The following is a 19,856-nucleotide window of genomic DNA, read 5'->3' as shown; positions in this document are numbered from 1 at the left end:
TGACCCAGATCTGGCTCCTGGATCCGGCTGGAGAAGGGACGTTTCTCGGCCCGAGCATCCCGCGGTGCATCGAGCAGCCGGCCGGCCGCTCCTTTGGCACCGAGCAGGACCAGGCCCTAGCGCTTCCCGACGCTCCAGCCTGGCCGGATTTGGGTCCGGCACCTGAAACCCGGCGCCTTTTCCCACCAGACTTGACAGGCGCGACTGCTCCGGTGGCGGGGGTACCCCGGATTTATCCTCCCGCCGCTCGTCCCCGTGCTCCCCAAACCCCCTTTTGCGGGGGCTTTGCGGTGAGGCGCAGCAGGGCTGGAAGCCCGCAGGACGCGCGGTCCGCTTCTCGCAGCCCTTATCCTCAGGCCGCGAACCCCTCCGGAGGGTCCCCAGCCCCCAAAAAAAACCCCAAAAAACCCCCAAACCCTCGTCACCCCGGCGGGTACCACACCGAGCCCCCTCCCCACCTCCCCGTTTCCCGCGCTCCCCCTCAGGGAGGGCAGCGGGGCGGGCGGGGCTCTGCCCGGCACCGCCCCCTGGCGGCGGGGCCCGGCACCGCCCCCGCCCCGCCGCCGCCGCCGCCGCCGCCGCCCCCTCCTCCCCCGGCCGTGACAGACAGCTCCGGCGGCGCGCTCGGCCCGGGGAGGCGGCGATGCGATGCGGCGCCGCCGCCGCCATCCCGGCGCAGCCCGCGGCGTGCCCTGCCTGCCGGCAGCCGGCGGCCGCCCCTAAGCCGCGCTGCGGGCGGAGGGGTAGGGGCGGCTGCGGAGGTTTCCTCCTCCTCCTTCTTCCCGGCTCGCCGCATGAGGAGAGGCGTTAAGTAGCGCCAGCGCCGCGGCGGCCGCCACCACTGCCCGCTCGGCGGCGGCGGCGGCGGCGGCGGTGGCGGTGGGGCCGCCTGGCCGGCGGTGGAAAGATGGCGAGCGACTCCCCGGCGCGGAGCCTGGACGAGATCGACCTCTCGGCGCTGCGGGTGAGGCGCGGCGGGGGCCGGGGGGGGGACGCGGGAGCGGTACCCCCACCACCACCCCCCCCATCCATCCATCCATCCCTCCATCTCCCGGTGTGTGTGTGGGGGGGATGCGGGTGTGTGTGTGTCTGCGCGCCTGCACGTATGTAAATACCGATGTGGAAGGGCGTGCGTGCCTGCAGCCGTGTGTACGCGTGTGTGTGTGTATCCTCACACATGTGTGTGTGTGTGTGTGTATCCTCACACATGTGTGTGTGCCTGCGCCCGCGGGGCCGGCCGCACACCCGTGTCGGGACGGGCGTGCGCAGGTGTGTGTGTGTGGATCTGTGTGTGTGGATTTGTGTGTTTGTGTGTGGATTTGTGCGTGGATTTGTGTGTTTGTGTGTGGATTTGTGCGTGGATCTGTGTGTTTGTGCGTGGATCTGTGTGTTTGTGCGTGGATCTGTGTGTGCGTGGATCTGTGTGTGCGTGGATCTGTGTGTGAGTGTGTAGCATGCACGGACAGACAGGGGACCCTGGAGCCGGCTTATCTCCGGGGTGCGGGAGCGGGGCTGCTCCCCAAACCCAGGTTTTTCCACACCGGCACGGCCCCCCCCCCCCCCCCCCGCAGCATCTCCATCCATCTCCCGCCGTGCCCCTTCGCTCTCGTCTCCTCCTCACCCCCTTCCCTCGAAAACGAAGCTCGTCGTGTACCCTTGAAATGTCGGGCTCCTCAAACGTGTCAGCCTCTGCGTGGGCTGTGGCCTGATGTGTCGTTCCCCCCCCCCCCGCCCCGCTCCCGGTCTATTTTTCCTGTAACTTTCTTCCTTTTCCCCCTTTCTTCATCCTTTTGGTGGTAAGAACGGGTAGTTGGTGATGAGCATGGGGAGTCGTTTAGGGAAGCGGCGTTTATTTGGGAGGCAACAGCGAGGCTGCTTCTCTCAACCTGCTGGCATAGAGAAATAAATAAAATTAAGCAGAATCCACTGAAGACTTGCACAAGTGTATTTTTAGAAATATTATTTGCTTCAGTGCAAAAAAAAAAAAAAAAAAGGCTATCTTTATTCACTTGCCCTACTTTCTTCCTGGTGAGTTTCTGGTTGATTAATAGTGTAAATGATTGCTCAGCAATACACAGTGTAGATGAGATTGGAGCAGGGGGACCACCCAGCTGAAAAACAGACCTGGAGCTCTTGTTTCCCCTCTTAGGTGGAAGGTGCCTTGGGAGAGAGGTTGCTGAAGCTGGTGGAGTTAAGCCAGGAAAGCAGTATCATCTGGGAGGGGAAGGGAACCCTCTCCTTCTCCCCCACACCCTGAAAATCAGATATTTTCTTTTGTAATTTTTTTTTTTAACATCTGCATTACGAAGTTTATTTGAACTAGGGCACCTTTTCTTTTTAAAACTGTATCCATGCACGCTTAGGTTTTTTTCCTCTGTTTGTGGCTTCTTAGTAGCAATGTGCACCACATACAGTCAGGGTTTTGTTTTCGCTTTAGGAGGAAATGTATATTCCCTCCCTCCCCCTGCGACCCACCGACAGCGCCTGGTCTGCGAGCAGAGCGGTGCTGGCGTTTCAGGGTAACTGGAGACAAGGGGACCTGAAACCCCCCGACTGACAGCGGGGTGGGGGTGCAAAGCCGTGTCCCCCTTCCCAGCGGTGGCCGCTCCGGCAGGACCCTGGGGACTGCAGTGGGGCTGCCCGCTTCCCAAGCTCCTGCCGCTTGGGCCTCTGCACCCTTCCGAGGGGAGAGACCTGCTATGGCGCTTTCCTGTAAATGATGAGAGATGTATTGGTTTGTAAGCGAGACAAGAATAGGAGCTTAATTTGCCAAGGAATAGATCTTCTTCTAAACTAAGCTCTTTTAGCACTTAGAATAATTGTTAAAGGTCATAAATTCAGCAGATAGGGCAAGAAGCGTGAATCATTCCATGGGGTCTGAATCAGAAATCAATAGTAAATTTGCTGCCCGAGCACAAAACATGGCAGGGAGGAGTAATTTCCCAAGCCTTGCAGAATTTCATTTATGAGAAAAGAAGTGTCACATTGCTGCGGGTTTGTAGATGAGTCTGGATGGAGGAGACGTTGCTCTTGTGCCTACGTGTTTGAAGGGGTGAGGGGTGGCTGTGTGAAACGCTGGGAGCAGGTAGTGACTCAAAATTTGGCGGAGGGGATGGTTTCTTCCCAGCAGCGGGGAAAGGAAACGCTCGGGCCGCTTATCTCCAAGTTTGAGTCACCGAAACGTTCTAGGAGGCTGAGTTTTATGAACAACAAGCAAATGCATATAAAAAAGGTGGACTTTTGACTGCCGGTTGGCCCTGTCCTTTGCTTTGGCTTCCCTGCTTCTGTCACAAGGGAGGAAGGTGGATTTGCAGGACGAGAGCGTGCTGTTGAAGGCTGAGCATGGCTTGGCACAAGCAGAACCCCACACACTGTCATTCATTTCAGCTCGCCTCTGCCCGCTAGCTTACGGGCTAGCGTTTGTAGAGCTGGGCTGAAAGGTAACATGGGAGGTAGCAGGCGCTTCTTTTTTTGCCACGCTAGAGTTTATCTTGGCCACGCAGTCGAGCTCCACCGCAGCAGCGCATCTGCTTGACGCGCCGGCGGCTGGGCCAGGAACAAAGCCCTGAATTCTGATTAAAATGCACGGCCTGGTGCATCGAGTAAGCATACTTCGGGCTCGCTCCTGCCTTCTTTGCGACATGTTTCTATCCATCATTGTGCACCGTGCTCATTGCCATGGTACCCAAGCGTCCCCGTGTCGGTGCAGAGGGCTGAGCGTGTGAGGAAAGGGCAGGGTGAAGCCTTCGACATCAGAAGAATTCTTAAAATAGAGATCTTCCGGTGGTGGTGCTGGTAATGAGTATTGTTAATGTTGCAGAAAACTGTAATTTAAAATGATGAGGCCATTGAACAGGTAGTGCTGCATATTATACTGACAAGGGGATAAGATAAACTACATTATAATGTTCTTTTGTACGGGCTGGGAGATATTTTTGCTAGTCCACTCAGCATGTTTAATAGCCGAATGACCTGGCAGTGCTATTAGCAGAATAATGATTAACACGGGGATTCGCACAGGCTGTTGACAGGCGTGTTTGAGAAGCAGATTTTTGCAATAAAAGGAGAATGAGCGTGAGGAGGGATGCAGTGGGCCATGCTCTCTGGTGGTAAATGCACAGCTGATCCCAATAGGAGAGCAAGCAGAAAGATGGGGCTGGGTTTTGGGGTTTTTTCCACCCTCTTTTTTTTTTTTTTTTTTTTTTTTTTTTTGTCTCGGCGAATGCAAGAGCCTGTCGTCTCTTGCTGAAGGCAGTGGCCTTGATCCTTCTAAAATATTCAGGTCAATAGCTTTTCCTCTGCTGCATCCGTCTGCAGGGCTGGGCCTCTGGCTGATGTACCAGCTGTGGTGGTGGGCTCTCCTGCAGTAGCTGCCACAGCTGGATTAATTTGGGGTGCTTTGCAAGGTGTGTGGGAGGTGATAAAAGCGCTCTGGGAGGAAAACTTTTCTCAGGGAGCTTGATAACCCCCGGGGTGGGACTGGCTTGGGGCAAGCAAACCCCTCCGCTCACAGCTGCTCCTTGTCTGCTTGGCGAGGGGCTCGCCCTGGGCTTGGATTTCAGCTGAAGGCTGGGGGCTTGCAAGGCTCACCTGGGTTGTACGGCTTGGCTAAGGGTTTCCTGCAAGCCTGGGAATTTAGCAAGAGCCTTTTTGGGGAAGGAGTAATTGTTTTCTTCATGTACCTGGATGTTGCTTTTGTTTTGAACTCATTAACAAAACCCAAGCTTTTGTTATTTACTTTAGCAAAGTGCTGACCGTGCAGTCTCTGGAAACTGGATCCTAAAATCGTTAGTTGTTTTGGAAATGCCTGGCCTTTAATGCTCAGGCTTGGAGAGGAGACAGCACAGAATTAAGGAGCCGGTGGGTATTAGCTGTTGCTGGGAAGAATTGGATGAAACCCAAAAATGTCGCTACTCTTCCTTTAGCTTTGCTTTGTATAGAAGTGAAGTTTCAGTGGCCATTTGTTTGCATTAGTTGATCATTGTCAATGAAGATAAAAGCTCTCATATTAAAAAAAACCAACACAAAAACCAACCAAACATGCTGGTGTTGTCCTGTTTCCAGAACTTCATCAGTTTATGGCATATTTCAGCATCATTAAAGATTTAGGAGAAGTTCTAATGGGGGATAAGCGCTGCAAGCCACCACTCGGGAGCATTATCCTGGCAGCATTATGTTAGGTTTCTTCTTCCAGCATCTTTTAAAAAAAAATCTGTAGCTCAACAGAATTTGGGCAGCTTTTGCAAAGGTCACCTTCCTAAATAGAAAGAGGAACAAATTTGACTAGAGATGACTTCTGGAGATTAAAAAAAGACATGAAAAGCTTATTTATTTGTGCTGTCTTTCACATGATATGCTACTATGCAAAATTTGGGACATACCTTCAACAAATAACTATATATAGCCACAATTCCTGAGGATAGACACTCTCGGGAGTCTTCTGTCAGGGACTTCATCTGTCCTCTTCCAGGGTGATTCAGTGCATGTGTAAGCTATGGACCATGACTGTGTCCATGTACTTTGTACATTTTTGAGCCTTTTTTTTTTAAACCATAAAACCTTGGCAACATAATACTCGTCTCTGAATCATCCCAAAGGGATGACAATGTCCAACTCTAACCCTTTTTTTCTGCATCTTGGCTTCCATTCCTTGAGCCAGGAGTGCTGATAGTGGTGCAGACATTTATCTTCTACACATGCATGCATATTCTTGTGTGTGTGTGCTCATGAAAAGGTACAACAGAAACAAGGCTGACTTCTGTCTAATCCTTCTGCATGGTTGATTTTTTTTTTTTCCCCCAGCTTTTGGAGTTGTGCAGCCCAGATGCTGCTCTTCTGCAGCTTTCCATGTGTCCTTTGGCACTGGTGCTGTGGTTACTCTTCCTCATCTTTGGAGATCTTCCGCAACATGAAAGTGTATGGTGTTTCTAAAGGCCTGGAGAGTCTCTATTCTCACTAGTGTTCCTGTGCTGGTCAGCCATAAAAATTAATAATTTGGAGGGAATTTATAGCAAAACATGTGCTTGAGCAGGTTGCAGTTCGAGCACAAGCATTTTGTTGAATTGAGGTTTGAAGCAACAAAGAGTATTTGATTGGTGTGTGTATTTGAAATAAAGTGTCCGATTTTTAATCCTTGCAGGGAGGAGTAGTTAGAAGAGGCTTTTATCCTTGCTACGTCAAGGTAGTTTTTATTTGCCAGGCTCTGGTAGATGTAGTGGTACAGTTTGTATGGGGTGAGGGGGGAAAGTGTTTCCGCTTGATCTGTAGGTATATCTCCACAAATGAATTGCCCAGCTAAGGCAGAGGTGTCCTTGGAAGTCATCATTCACGTGGGGCCAGGTCACACGAAAGCTGCTATCACCTCCTGGGCTCCGGCTCCGAGCTGCTGCTCCCTGCAAACCCTTGCCCGACTCCTTCTAATGCACCCCCAGTCATTTTGCAAGGGTAATTACATACATCAGCGGGAGTTCTCTGCCTCTGACCTGCAGGCCAAGGACGGAGTATTGATCCCTGTCTCCTTTCTTCATGCTTCAAATATAAATGGGGAGAATCCTGTTAGATTTCCCATGCTTCCTCCGGTAAAGAGCTACCAACAGCCAAAAGGGCGCATGACGTGGAGGAACAGCATCAGTAAAAGCTGTTGTGTCTTGGGGTGAGGAGGATGGTGTTGAGGGTTCAGGACCTATCTCTTGAAGGCAGCTTCTCACCCAGTGGTACCCAGGGAGCATACATGCCGTTTTCCCCTTGCTGCCAGCTGCAGAAGAGACCAGGAGCGTTGTGGGGTGAAGCGCAGACCCACAGCAGAGCTGTGCTGGGAGTCAGCACCGTTCCCTCTCCCGCAGCTTTGGCTGACTTTTCCTCCCCGCCGGCGGCGGTTTTGGCCCCGGCTACCCTGCTCGCCCACGGGAAGTGTAGAGCCTCCATCACATGAGGTTTCCATTTGCTGATGCTCAGGCATCTTCTTTGTTACCTTTCATGCAGCCATTAAAGCAGGCTGTGGGTCGAAAACCACTAGCCCAAGTCATTGATAGCTCCATTAAATGAGGGGTTGTATGTCCTGCTTGTAAAGCCAGTAGCTTTGATTCCTCCCCCCCATCCCCTCCTCCTGTCCCTTTTTGTCACTTTTGACTCATGGCTGCACATTGAAACCGACGGGTTGTCTGCTCTGAGCTCAGGAAAACAATTTATGTAAGCGAGGTTTGATGTTCTCCATGTAAATCGCTTATGATTTCTGAAGGAGGATTGTCTAAGGAACATGGTCCTTGGGAAACGGAGACTCCCTCTCTCTCCCTGTTCCCCCTCCACAGTGGTTTCAAGATGAGCCCTGCGAGGGGCCGAGCATCCCCTTCCCTCTGTGGGAAGGGGATGCTCAGCACGTAGGGCCCCAGCCCTGGGATGCTCCTGCAATGGCTCGTTAGTGAAAGGAGAGGAAAAGCCACCGAGGTTGGAAAACACGGGTAAAAAGTTTAGTCGGAACTCAGTTATATCTCTCTGCACACCTGATTTTATTTTGTAACGGCAAATCAGAAAACCTTCTTTCCCTTTGATCGAGAATGTTGCTTTTCCATGTTAATTTTCTGCAGTGCTTGCCAGAAGTTCAAGGTTGTGTGTTGGTAGTAAATGATGGATGATTGTAATCAGCCGGGCGGCACTGGAGTATCCAGATGCATCTTGCGTAGCTGAGAACCGACGTTTCCTCCTTCCATACTAGGTGAGCAAACAGTGTGTACTGCCCTGTGCTCAGCTGCCGAGTTACCCCGAGTGCAGCAGAAGGCATGCACTTTGCTCTGCTGCAGATAACCAGCTCTCCTCTGCTACAGAAACCCTATTAGATATTAACGGCTTCGTGCGAACACCACCCTCACTCACTTGACGGTAAGTGGGACCCGAGCGGTTGACATGGTCCCCATCCTTCTACGTACACACTCAGGCTGAAAACAGCCATGGCCTCTGGCAAGCGCAGTAGCCGCTTAGTTAGTTAGCGGGCTGCGAACAGTGAGTTGCTCTTCTGAGTAAAGCCTTAGCAATGCGAGTTTAACATTCTCTTGGTTTTAAGCGCTGTTGCTGCAGCGAGGGTGGGTGGATGTGTTTCTGTTCACGTGAGTGCACGTGTGGTTTTCAGCTTCAGAGTGCATGAAACCTTTTGTTACGGGTTTTTTTTCCCTTCCTCCAGCAATGGCATTTCAGAGTGCAAAACAAAAGAAATTGTTCTGAAAGCAACACTTTTTAGAAGCCAGGGATATTGCCTAGGACATATATTCCGTTATAAACTAACAAAGAATCAAAAATGTAATTTAGGTGGCTGACACTTCCCCCCCCCCCCCCCCCTTCCTTTTAAAAATTCTTTTTGCTCCTAATTTTGAAACTCAGCAGGAAAAAGCCTACTGCCAGCTGAGTCATGTGTTTAGTCCATGACAGAAGTGACTGTTTGGGACCATGCCCTTAATCTGCTGGATGGAGACTTTCAGATGCATTGGAGGCAGTAGAGCCTTTGTCGAGAAAGAGATCGCACAGCTTGAATCTAATAAAATGTGTCTAATAACCGCTGTAGCATGCTACAGAAATACAGGAGATCAAAGATTTGGAGGCATGTATTTTCATAATTTGTGGGTCAGATCCTTGCAGGACTAATTGGGTGCCGTTTGATGTCCAGGCAACAATAGAAATCTCCCTGTAAATCAGATTATGTTTGCCTCTTCCTTTCTCTTTTGTACACTAGCATAAAAGCTTAGTATGATTTTGAGATAAACTGGCAAAAGCCAGGGTACAGATCTCCTCCCTACCTCGCTGCCATCTTTCTTAGATGTATTACACTGCGGGCCATATAGCCAATACAGTCACCAAAACAACTGCATTTACCCAGTAGCTGGTGGCCCTTCTAACGTTGGTGCTCCAGGAGCACTAAGCCTGCTGGTTATTGCCTGCCATGCTTCTGCTCCCCAAAGCATGAACCAAGATGAAACCAGAGAATGAGCTTTGATGGTGCAGTTTGTAGCATCTCTCCCCAGTTGTGGCTCACTGGTCGTGATACCCAGCTGGTATTTCAGCTTTGCAGGTGGTCGCTCCCAAAACACAGCAAGTCAGATATGCTGTGTGCTTGGTGGGGCACTTACAAAGTTCTTACATATATAAAAATAATATATATATATATACACAACATTATATATATAAATATATATAAAAATAAGCATGGCTCTACCTGTTCCCTCTGGAGTGGAGTAGAACAGCATGGTTGGGCTAGTGTGGCTATGAATGGCACAGCCTGTGTCCCTGTACCTGGCCAATAAACCATCTTCAAAACACTGGCCAGAATTTCCCTAGCTACTCACTTATATGGGAGATGTTGAATTAGCCATAGACCTGTTATCACACGTGAAACCTGGCTGGAAGGGAAGGGGCACTGCCCTCAAACTTGTGTTTTTTGTGTTATATCCTCCCACTGAATACTCACGGTAGGTGTTCGGTGGGGGGGGGCTTTTCTCATGTGTCTGCAGATGCCACCATTTTGGGAGGAAAGAAGGATGGGTGTGCAAGGAAACTGTGTTCTTGGAGCAAAACCAGAGGCCAAGGCAACAAAATTAAAAGGGCTTTAAATGCATTTTCTGGCTTTGCAGACAGGCTGTCTTCACTGCAATAAATCTTCAGCCTTTACATATTGATTAGCTTCAGTAAATAGTGTGATGACTCTGCTCTTCCTATTGCTATTCTGCGGGGATCGGTGTGTTAGTGTGGCTGAAGAGGCTGTAATAGCTAAATGGGATTCCAGTAGTGAGAGCAGTTTACAAATGCTCTCCAAAGTGAGCCTCACAGCCAGTGCGACTGTGTTTGACTGCTATAAACATAAACACAGAGTGCTCCACTGGTGACTGGGCTGGTAATGGCTGTGTTTTCTAATGGGCAAAACTGTTCCCTGAGCCAAGTGCCCTGCAGTGACTGTGCCCTGCCCTGGCAGGGATGCTGTCTTCTCCTGGGTCACTGGTTGGGGAGCTGTGATGGGTACTTTGTGTGGGGGGTGAATGAAGGGAGCAGGAATGGAGGGGAGAGGCTGGAGTCCTGTTAAAAGGTGGGGCTGCTTGGCTAGAAAATAGAAAATGGCTGAAAATGCCTCCTTTTCTACCTGCTCTGCTCAGGGCTTGTACTGGTTTCTTCAATATTCATGTGTTGCTGGGCATAGTTTGAAGTGATTTTTTTTGTTGGGCTTTGCCCCTGCTCTTGGAGGGAACGATGTGGTGTGGCAACCTGAAGGTGGTTGTGTTTGAGCACTGGGCAAGCCCCGGATCCTTGGAAAATTGTCATGGTAAAGTATGGACCGAGCAGGAAGGTGGCAGGAACAGCAGCTTGTTGTCCGTGTGGAGCAGCAGTGGGAGGAGGGATGGAGAGCTGCTTTAGATGCTAGATGCCATAGCTGAAAACCCATCCAGAAGACTTCCCATTGGCATGCCCACGTTTTGTGACAACCTGTAACTACACCGCGGTGGAAAAGCTCTTCCAGAGGCAGCTTGGGCCATGAGGTGAAATCCCAGGTTGCTCTGGAGACAGTGGATGGGAAGATAGGATGGAGCAGATGTAAAATTAGCATAACAATATACCTTTAATTCAACTTGAAGGAAATAATTGAAGACTAGTTGTCGCTTATGATGGTGACCTCTGCCAAGATGACTCATGCTGCAATATAATATGAGTCACTTGTTGATGGCCTGTTCAGGAGAAAGTGCCAAATCCTGGTAGCTTCTTCATTGTATGATATAAAAGCCAGGATGAAGAAGGGCGTTCAGGATATTGTTGCCTAAAAATAGCTGATACTTAAGAGCGCTGAAGCACCTTTACTTGGCTCTGGGGGACTCTAAGATGAAAAGGCAAAGGCCCTGAGCAGAAATGCTGCTGCTTCTTTGGCCTCGGTTTAAGAGCCACAGGACACATTTTGTACCTCTCCTCCCCAGCCTTCTGCGTTGACGTGATGTTGCCCGAGGGTGGGGACCTTGATAGCTCTCCTTCCCACCAGACATCTCAGCTGGCCGGAGGGCAAATGCCCGCTGGTGGGAGGGAGGTGGGGAGGTGCTAAGTTGCACAGTAAGCACGGAAAGCCGTGACCCCCTTTGCGAAGGCTGCCCGGCAAGAGCTTAGCACGGGGAGGGAGGTCTTGGGGGGGAGGCTGACTGATGGGAGAGCAGGAAGGTAGGAACAAGATCCTCCATGGGAAGGTCCTTGGGATGCCACCGATGGGGAGCCCTGGGCTGGAGACCTGCAGTTAGGAGCCTGGGGGGGAAGGAGGCAAAGAGCTAACAGTCTGTGGCTGTGTCGTCCCTTGCAGCGAGGGCTTTGCCAGGCACAGTCTGTCCGTGAACTCCTCGCCTCTGACGTCTGCCAAATGGGTGCAGGATGAGAAGTTTTTTATGGCTATAAGGAACCTGTGGTGCTCCTGTAACAGTTGATTTGAGCACTCACTTGTTAATCATCTACTAGCTGTCTTAAATGCTTCCTCGTACTGAACTAGCGTTTTTCCTCAATAAATGAGGTTTTGCAATCCACAGAGCCTGGTGCGAAGGCACTTGTGACCAGGGGCAGGAGCTCACCGAGAAGCGATAGGTGGATTAGCTCCTGGGCTCAGCCTGGGGGTCGGTGCCCCAGGCACGCTCTTCTCTGCACTTTCACGTAGCAGAGGGGCAAGAGGAAGGTATGGCAGAGGGGCACCTTGCTCCTGGGAAAGGGTGTCTAACTTGTCAAAAGCCTGATGATTTTGTCTGCGGTCATGAAATCCTGTGAAGTCCTGGCACCAAAAGTTAACGTGAAAGGGGGGTATTTTTTTCCTAGATCTCATAACTGTAGAGAAGCGTGGAAGGAAGGCCTTCCTGAAAGATCATAATCCAAAGGCCAAGTAGAAGACTCCAAGTAGTTTATTGAAAATTCAGAAGAAAAAATGATGCTAAATATGTGAGGCCTTGCCTTCTTTCTTCCCCGAGTGATGCACCACAGCAGCTGGAGATCCCTGGGCTGCTTCTGCCATGCTTTGTTTTCCAGGCGAGAAGCTCTCTACCTCCACTGTCCCTCACCTCTACCACCTGCTTCAAGGTGTATCTTGCCCTCTGGACCTTGCCTGTTTGTGGTCCGGACTGGACTACCAGATCCTGCTGCCTTACGCAGCACCAGCGTGGTCCTCAGGGAGACAGGAGGGTGGTGATGAAGGGCTGTGCAGGAAGGTTGGAGCTTGAGGAGATGAGAAGGAGTGGACCTGAAGGAGGAAAGCTTTGCACCCATGTGTTGCTGTCAAGGCAATGCGAAGCAACCGAAGGACATTGAATGTATGAGTGGTTGCGTTGCAGAAAATTGATGTGTAGTACCCTAGAAACAGATCTCTGAGGGGCAGAGGGACATCTCTTCCTGGAAAGAAACTGCCAGTGCGGTGGGACCCAAATCTTCTACACATCTTCGTTTTGTCTTGCTCCTTTGATAATTATCATCCTCTTCTTTAGCAAGTTCCCACCATTGGCGTAGTGGTCCTGCTGCTGTGGCAGCTCTCAGGAGCTTTCATCATGCCTCTCTTGCCATCCTTGTCAGCTTCAGCCCTGGGGGGACCCACAGTAAGGAGGGTTTTTGCTCTTTGGTAGGGCAAACCAGTGCGGTTGGTTTTCACTGAGCCGCTGGATCCGGGGTGCCAGCTCTTCCTGGGGTGATCTCCAGACTGGCCCTTAGAGCTGGGGGTGCCCCAAAAGGACCATAGTTTCTTTGCCATGAGTGGAGTTGGGGTTGCTGCGTTGGGGTAGAGCACTACAGGCTGGAGGATGGCTGGACTGCCTCTCTGTCATGTCTTACGCAGGTTCGGGCCTGGGAAGGCCAAATGTCCTTTACATGGAGACCTGCGCTTCCAAGGTGTACCAGCTCGCATCCTCTGAGAAGCGGGTGGAGTAGAAGCATTACACTTTTGAATAGGCAAAGGTTTTATCAATCATGTGGTTCAAAGGGAGGGATGCCTTGTAGGTGGATAGACCGTACCCCCCCCCCCCCCCCCCCCAAAACGGTGTGGTTGACAAAAAGAGATGGGGCGTAAGTTCAAAGCTGGAGGCGCTTTCTCAAGACCCTTTCACAATAAGCGGTGGTTTTGCTTTTGCCGGTTGACGGCCTCTTCCGTGCTGCTGGTGTAAAGCAAAGTGCCTGCACAGAGGAAACGTCCTCGAGAGAAGATGCAAGAGCCCTGCTCATTATCAGAAACGAGTAAAACTGCTCCAAGCTAATCTGGCTGCCTAAAAATAGAAGTGGTGGTAGGGGGAGGGACTGTCTTCTGTGTTCGTTTGCCCTTGATTTTCATGACATTTTGCTGCTCTATATTATGTGTCTTGTAGGGGAGACTGTGTGTCCTGGTCACACTGGAGCAATTCACAAGAGCACGTGCTCGTGTCAAAATCCATCGGGGAGGAAGGCCGAGAAGCTTGTTCAGGGGCTAGTAGTTAACTCGCAAAGTGCAGTTATTCAGGTTTGCTCCCTCATTCTCCGGCTCCTCGCAGGTTCACAGCCTCTCCCTTGGTGTGATCTTGAAGTCTCCCCTGGGGCAGGTCTGAAGAAGCGATGTGACTGGCGGCGAGGCTGTGGGGTGAGATGGATCCCTGGTGCTGCGAGGTGGTGGGAGCAGGGGCCATCCATCATGCGTGTGCCTCGCCGGAGAGAGTCATACTGCAGCTGAAGGTTGCAGCCTCTACTTTGCAGTTAAAGAAGGGGGGGGGGGGGGGGGGGGGGGGGGGAAGTCAGTTATGAGACTTAATTACTGCGTTATTGTTATTCAGCATTTAAAACCCAAGTTTCATAACTGCCTTGTGATATCAGCATTTATGTTCTTTGTCAGTATTATGCAAGCAGCTCACCTTGTGATCATGAAATACTGAAATGTGCTTTCTAATGCTCACCCTCTGTTTCTCAATGAGTCCATAAAACCTCTTCTGCTTTCCATTAATTATGGAACAATAGGACATTTTTCTCTTCTCTTTTAAAAAGAGCTGAGCCTTTTTTTTTTTTTCTTTTTCTTTTTTCTTCCAAGTTCTTGGGCCTGCTGCTCCTCTGAGACCTTTCTGTTCCATCTGGCTGGGCCGGGGTGGACATACCTTCTGTCCTCCACTGCACTGTCTTTTGCCACTTGGGAGGAAGCAGAAGGTTTGTGGATCCATCTAGGAGCAAAGGTCTTGCTGTACTGGAGCAGTCCCAGCTGGCGCAGTGGCTATTGCTGGCACTGGTGCGGTTGATGGCATCTACCTACAAGGTTAGCTGAGGCGACTGGGAAAGATGGGAACATGTCGGGATGGGGTGACTTTCCTTCCTCCCCCAAAGAGCTGAAATATTACCATGCTTGTTGTTTTCCAACTGGAAGTGTCTATTGACACCAGAAGGAGACCTTCCTGCATCCCACCAGAAGTGCTTGGCGTGCCCCCCAAAGGCTGCAGTGCCAGGGCAAAGCAGAGCAGGAGGGTGCTGGGAGCGAGGCCCCTGAGCTGGGCTCTGGTCTTACCTGTGGGAGCATCTCTGCTGGGTCTGGATTTTCCCCACCTCCACATCCAGCTTTTGTAGGACAGTGAGAGTAGACTTCTAGTTTTTCTTCTGATCAGTCCGCTTCTGCTACTCAGAGCAAGGGTGGGAAAGGGAAGGTTATTCTGTTTTGTGGTGGTGTTGCCTATGGGGTAATTCTGCAGGTGACTAGCTAGAGGTGGTGGGGTCTCTCGATGCTTCATTGGAAGAGTCTCGCATGATTTCCTTGACTTATAGAGACCCAGAATTTAATGTTTCTTCCAAGCTTTTTCAAGAAAAAAGAAATTGTTGGGTTTTTTCTTCCCTGTAGAGGGAAAGAATTAAAGTATTTCTCTAACCACAGATGTGGAGTGCAATGTGGTTCAGTTTGCCTGAATACACTGAAGAGGATGTGTCTCCAGGCTCCGTGGCCAGTGCTGCTTCTCCACTCTTTCATGCTTTGCTTTACATACACATCCGGAGATGTGTAACTCTTTTCAGATGCTAATGAGGAGTTTATAGATAAGATCCCCTGTGAGGAAAGGAATGCTAGGATGGTCTTATAGCAGGGGAAATCAAGGCGAGGAGGGGTCAAGCATCTTCCCTAGATTCACTTACAAGCGATGCAGCCCTGGCAGAGATGAGAGCAGAAGTCCAACCCGCTGGCCTCTCATCCTGTGCCGTAGCCATTAAACTATGCTCTCCTAAGATTAGATAATGTGTGTTTTTGGTGTCTGCAAGACTTGATGAGCAAATTCCTTTGAATAAATGCTTTTCTTGTATGCTTGCCAACACAGAGTGAGGTTTGGGAGATGAGGGAAGGGAAATAACTTGCAGGTGTCAATTTTCAGGAGGGAAATCAAATGGGGAGATAATACCCAACAGGTTAGAGTTCTTGGAAGGACTCAGTGGTGAGGAACCCATCCTGCCTGCATCTCTGTTTTAGAGTAAGTGATGTGGGGAAACCAAGGTGCAACCGTGCTGCCAGCAGCCTGCCACAAGTTTCAATACTACCAAACAATCCGGATCTCTGGCAGTGGCAAGATGTGGTGCTGGAGTTAGTCTGGGCCCTGGGATAGAGGCTAAAGCTATCAGGGCTAACTTCATGCCTGAATGTTGGGGTTCTTGATGGATCCAGTTGCAGAGCTCTGAATTTTCTTACAGTGTGCATTGCAATAGCATGGTACTTGGTGTCACCCTGACTGAAAAGTCTGTCCTGGCTTCAGAGCACTTGCAGTCTGGGGAAGCACCGATAGCTCAGCTGGTTTCTCAGCATGATTAAATATTCCTTTCCAATACATCAGGTCTTCAGAGGAGGAAAGGATTACAGAGGCATCGTGGCCTCATAGTAATTTGTCTTCCTTGCTGTAGCCGGGGGCTGTAAGGTGGACCAGAGCTCAGCTGTTGGCTTACAATAAAGCTGCTGCAGCTGCCCTCCCTTCTGACCAGGAGAGATGGTGATGGGCCAGCTGGGTCTGCTAGGTGGGATGAGGTGATGCTGCCTGCTGGGTGCTGCAGACAGCTCTCTGAGGACTTAGGGTGGCCTGGCGGAGTTTCTTGTGCTATTTATTTTACTTTCTGAGACAGTGTGTTGTTGCTGAAACTCTTGCATGGATCTGATTTCTGGTTGTGAGCACCCTTATCTGCTTCTGTAGCCATTAGCTCTTTGTCTTGCCCACGTGGGAAGCCGTAAGTTATTTCATCTGATAAGACTTTTCATATCAGCTCTGACATTTATTGTGGAGAATTCAAATTATTCTAGGAACTATAAAAGAGGGGATGGAGCCTGGAAATTACAGCTGAGAAGTTGTGTTCCTCTTCCCTGTGCAGACCAGCAAGATGTAAATGGAAAGTACGAATCTCTCCATGCGTCAAGCCAGGGCTGAGTTCTTGGTGGTGTATGGTGTCTAGAAAGAAGCACATGTCCTGAGATTTGTTTCCCTTTCCTTCCTTACTTTGTGCAGCATCATCAAAACGCTCCTTTTGGCCTTTTAAACTCATCAGCCTGCTTGTGAAATATTCAGAAAAGCTTGGGCTGAGTTTGCATCACTGTCAGTGGGTTGCATCCTTTTGGAGTGGCTTTGATCTGGCTTACTCCATGCTGAGTAATTTACACTCCTCTCACATGAGCAGCAGCTTCAATGGATATGCCGCCCTCTGAGAGTCTGGCCCTTGTAAGCTCTCTCAGTTTCTCCTAATGGCAAGCATTTAAATGGTATTAAAGCTGCTTATCTGAGTCTTGTGCTTTTTTAGAGTCATTAACACCTCTGCAAAGAAAGTGTAAAACTCTAGTAAAGCTGGTGGCACATTGCAATGGTTTGAATGGTTACGCGGAGTGCGGGGAACAGCGGGCTGGGCTTCCTGTGCTGGTGAGGGTTTTTAGGAAGAGTGCTGGTGGTGGGTGCAGTGCCCACGGGTGGGGAGCTGGTGCTTCCACACACGGTGGGCATCACCCTTGGGAGGTGTTTTCCCCTTTGGCCAGGGGTCGGGGCTCTCTTCTGGGTGTGAGATCAGGCACCTCAAGTTTTTCTTGGTGGGTTGTTTCCCACCACCCCTTGATTCCCCAGGGGTCAGAAATGTCCATCTTCCCACATTTGCTGTATCTAGTTTAATGGCACGTTTCAAGTGATGTTAGCAATTTTCTTTTGAAGGATCTGTGCTATTCTGTTACCTTTACAAGGAGGCATTGATGTTTAAGGGTGATCCCGCCATGAAATTGTTCAAGAAAAATGAAGCTGGCTTTGTTCTTCACCTTGAGCGTTGTCCTGTGCAGCAGCAGTGCCACAGTGGTTTGATCTTCGTGGCCACTGAGAGGTCCCACTCGCTGTCGTTGCTTGGTCCGTTGAGCCAGCTGAGCTCTGCACGGAATAACGGGAAATTATCATGACTAACATTAGGCTGGTAGGAAAACTAATAGAGGTGAATAATAGCACAAGATACATGGAAATCAACGTTTTTCTCCTTGGAGGCTGTAGATGTAATCCACTTAATATTCTGTGGAACACAAGATTAATTTTCTTCAGCATAATATATGTGAGGGCTTTTCTTTTTAGTTTGTTGGCAGCGGCATCGCTGCGTTGCTAAAGCTGAGTGCAAGGGATTAGGAGGGGGGAAGGATGCTGACCCAACTTCCAGAGGATTCAGAAACAGCAAAATCTGGCTAGAGGAGATTAAGCTTCTCCCTTGCTGGCAGGACTTTTCTGCAAGAAGTGTGGCTGGGACTGGGTGTCTTGCATGGGGATGGCCCCGTTGTGTTTGCTCATCGAGTTTTGCTGTGTGGTAGGGTATCTTTCAACTCTCTGGATGTCTAAAATGTTGGGGAATAGATCTGATTTGCTTTGACTGTGTGGGGAGACTCTCCTGGTGGGCTCCTGTCGCAGAGCCGGTGTCTGCAGCATGTGGAAACCAGCTCCAGCCTTGCACTTGTCCTCCTTCATGACATACCTTTGCCGTGATTTTAACTCAGAGAACTGCTAAGCTTTGTAGAGGTTCCTTTAAAATAATAATAAAGCAAACCCCCTGTTCTTTTTCTTTCACAGGATGGAAAGAATGCAGTGACTTGCCAGGCTTAAAGAGGAGTAGATACAGCAGAAATAAATAAATCAAGCCCATTTATTTTAAGTTGATTAATCTGATATGTTCGTAGTTTTCTAAAATAAAATCCAGCCTCAGAGAGTTTATCAAATCAATTAACAATAATGGCAATTAATTTAGAAGCAGTTACAAATGTTTCCCATCCCCTTTTCACATCCGTACAACCACATGATTAATCTCACCACTTACGACTGTGGGCCAAATCCTGCTTGGGGATGTGCAGTTGTCTCTTTTGGGTTGGAGAAGGTGGACCCGAAGAGCTTCCTCCATGCCTGAGCATGGGGAAGGACCGTGGGCAGGGCTGAGATGGGTGGCTGGTGGATGCTGGGCTCTTGGGGCACCCTGTGCCTGCAGGAGGGCTTGGTCCGCTACCCGGTGGGATTTCTCTGTTGAAAATCCAAGTATTATGGACTTGCCCATGTGCTTTGTTTTCTCATTTTGTACTGGTTTTCAGCAGGCTGGTACCTGCGGTCTTCCAGGGCTTGCTTTGCTGCTGTGTGCATGTTGTGTTAATGTTTCCAGACTGCTTGTGTGAGCTAATAAAAAAAAAAAAACAAACCCTGGAGCTCTAGCAAAGAGCATTTTGCTAGGCAGAGGCCAGATAATGTCATGGCTGGCTCCAGGGACCAGAGCTAGCAGAGAGCTCCCAAGGCAGGGAGGTGTCATGGGGCTGTAATTTGACAGGGAGCTCAGCTGATCCCGTAAAGCAAAAGGTGGTGGTTGGATTCACGGGGCATCATGGTGACTTGCAAAGCAAAACCAGTGCGTCTTCCTGGGGTGCCTGTGTGAGAAAGGTCCCTCTGCTTTGTTGTAGCTGAAGTGGTATTGAAATGCATATATCGAATGAACTAAACTAAATAATCCTTGCCCCCCAGCCTGACTTTAGTAATTTGGGGCATTGGGATTGGAAATAAAAAGCATCTCCCTGAATTTATGACAGTGTTTCACAATGTAAGAAGCCACCAAGAAATACAGAAGTCTTGCTATGGGAAAAACTTTACGACCTGGCAAAAAATTCTTGCAAATCATTTCAGCAACTGTGGATCGTCCCTGACTTTCAGCCCATTTTTTTGGCATGCATCAGACAGGAGCTTGTTTTTTGCTATGGGACCTTGTTCGCCCCCCCCCCCCGCCCCAGTTCAAGTGAGCATCTGTCAAGACCAAACCTTCAGACTCCCTGCTGAGTCTGGCATTACTGGAGGCAGCCTGTGAAATGTAGGAAAAAGGTGAGAAGCCTTCCCTCCCCATTCCCTGCAACTTGTTAACTCTCGGGTGAGAAAGGTCTTTCCAGATACGAAACGCACAAATTAACATGTATTTGATATTCTTTTAAATAATTTTGCTGCTTTGTCAAAACAATTCTGTGTAAAAATGTGTTTATAATGCAGGGTTTTGGGAGCTTGTGGAGTACAGTTGGCTTTTTTTTTTTTTTTACAGTCTATCTTGCAGTGTTCTGCAACTAGTTGAATGCTCAGTAATTCAATGTGATTTGCTCCCCATATTGTCTGTTTTTGAAACTGTTGCTACCAGAGAGCTACCTGATCCTCTCCTGCTAACCAGCCCTTGCAGAGCCAAGCGTAAGGAGCTGATGACAAGTGACAGGCTGTGGGTAAACTCTTCGAAAAGCACTAAACCAGCAGATAACTCCATCTCCAGATGGTCTGTGAAAATTGGACTGGTGTGAGAAACTCTGCTGAATCCAGTAGGGAGGTGATGTTTCTCCAGACACATATGTAGGGACTCTGCCTTGTTTTCAACAACATATTAATAAGTAA

The 19,856-nt window shown here is 49.8% G+C and overlaps 1 protein-coding gene across 11 annotated transcripts in view; it reads left to right on the top strand.

Annotated features, from left to right (window-relative positions):
• The first annotated feature begins 590 nt into the window (after window positions 1-590).
• TNIK (TRAF2 and NCK interacting kinase) overlaps window positions 591-19,856 on the top strand; it is a 168,616-nt gene continuing 149,350 nt past the window's right edge. For 7 of the 11 annotated variants that reach the window (XM_030027623.2, XM_030027630.2, XM_030027629.2 and 4 more), the window contains exon 1: window positions 591-964. In XM_030027623.2, coding sequence (XP_029883483.1) covers window positions 908-964 — 57 coding nt within the window. In that variant the 5' untranslated portion in view covers window positions 591-907. The remainder of the gene's footprint in view (window positions 965-19,856) is intronic. The other 4 variants (XM_030027631.2, XM_030027634.2, XM_030027628.2 and 1 more) reach the window with 2 other exon arrangements.

Source organism: Aquila chrysaetos, chromosome 10, assembly GCF_900496995.4.
Source record: "Aquila chrysaetos chrysaetos chromosome 10, bAquChr1.4, whole genome shotgun sequence".
Taxonomy (NCBI): domain Eukaryota; kingdom Metazoa; phylum Chordata; class Aves; order Accipitriformes; family Accipitridae; genus Aquila; species Aquila chrysaetos.
This window is presented reverse-complemented; position numbering and strand designations above follow the sequence as displayed.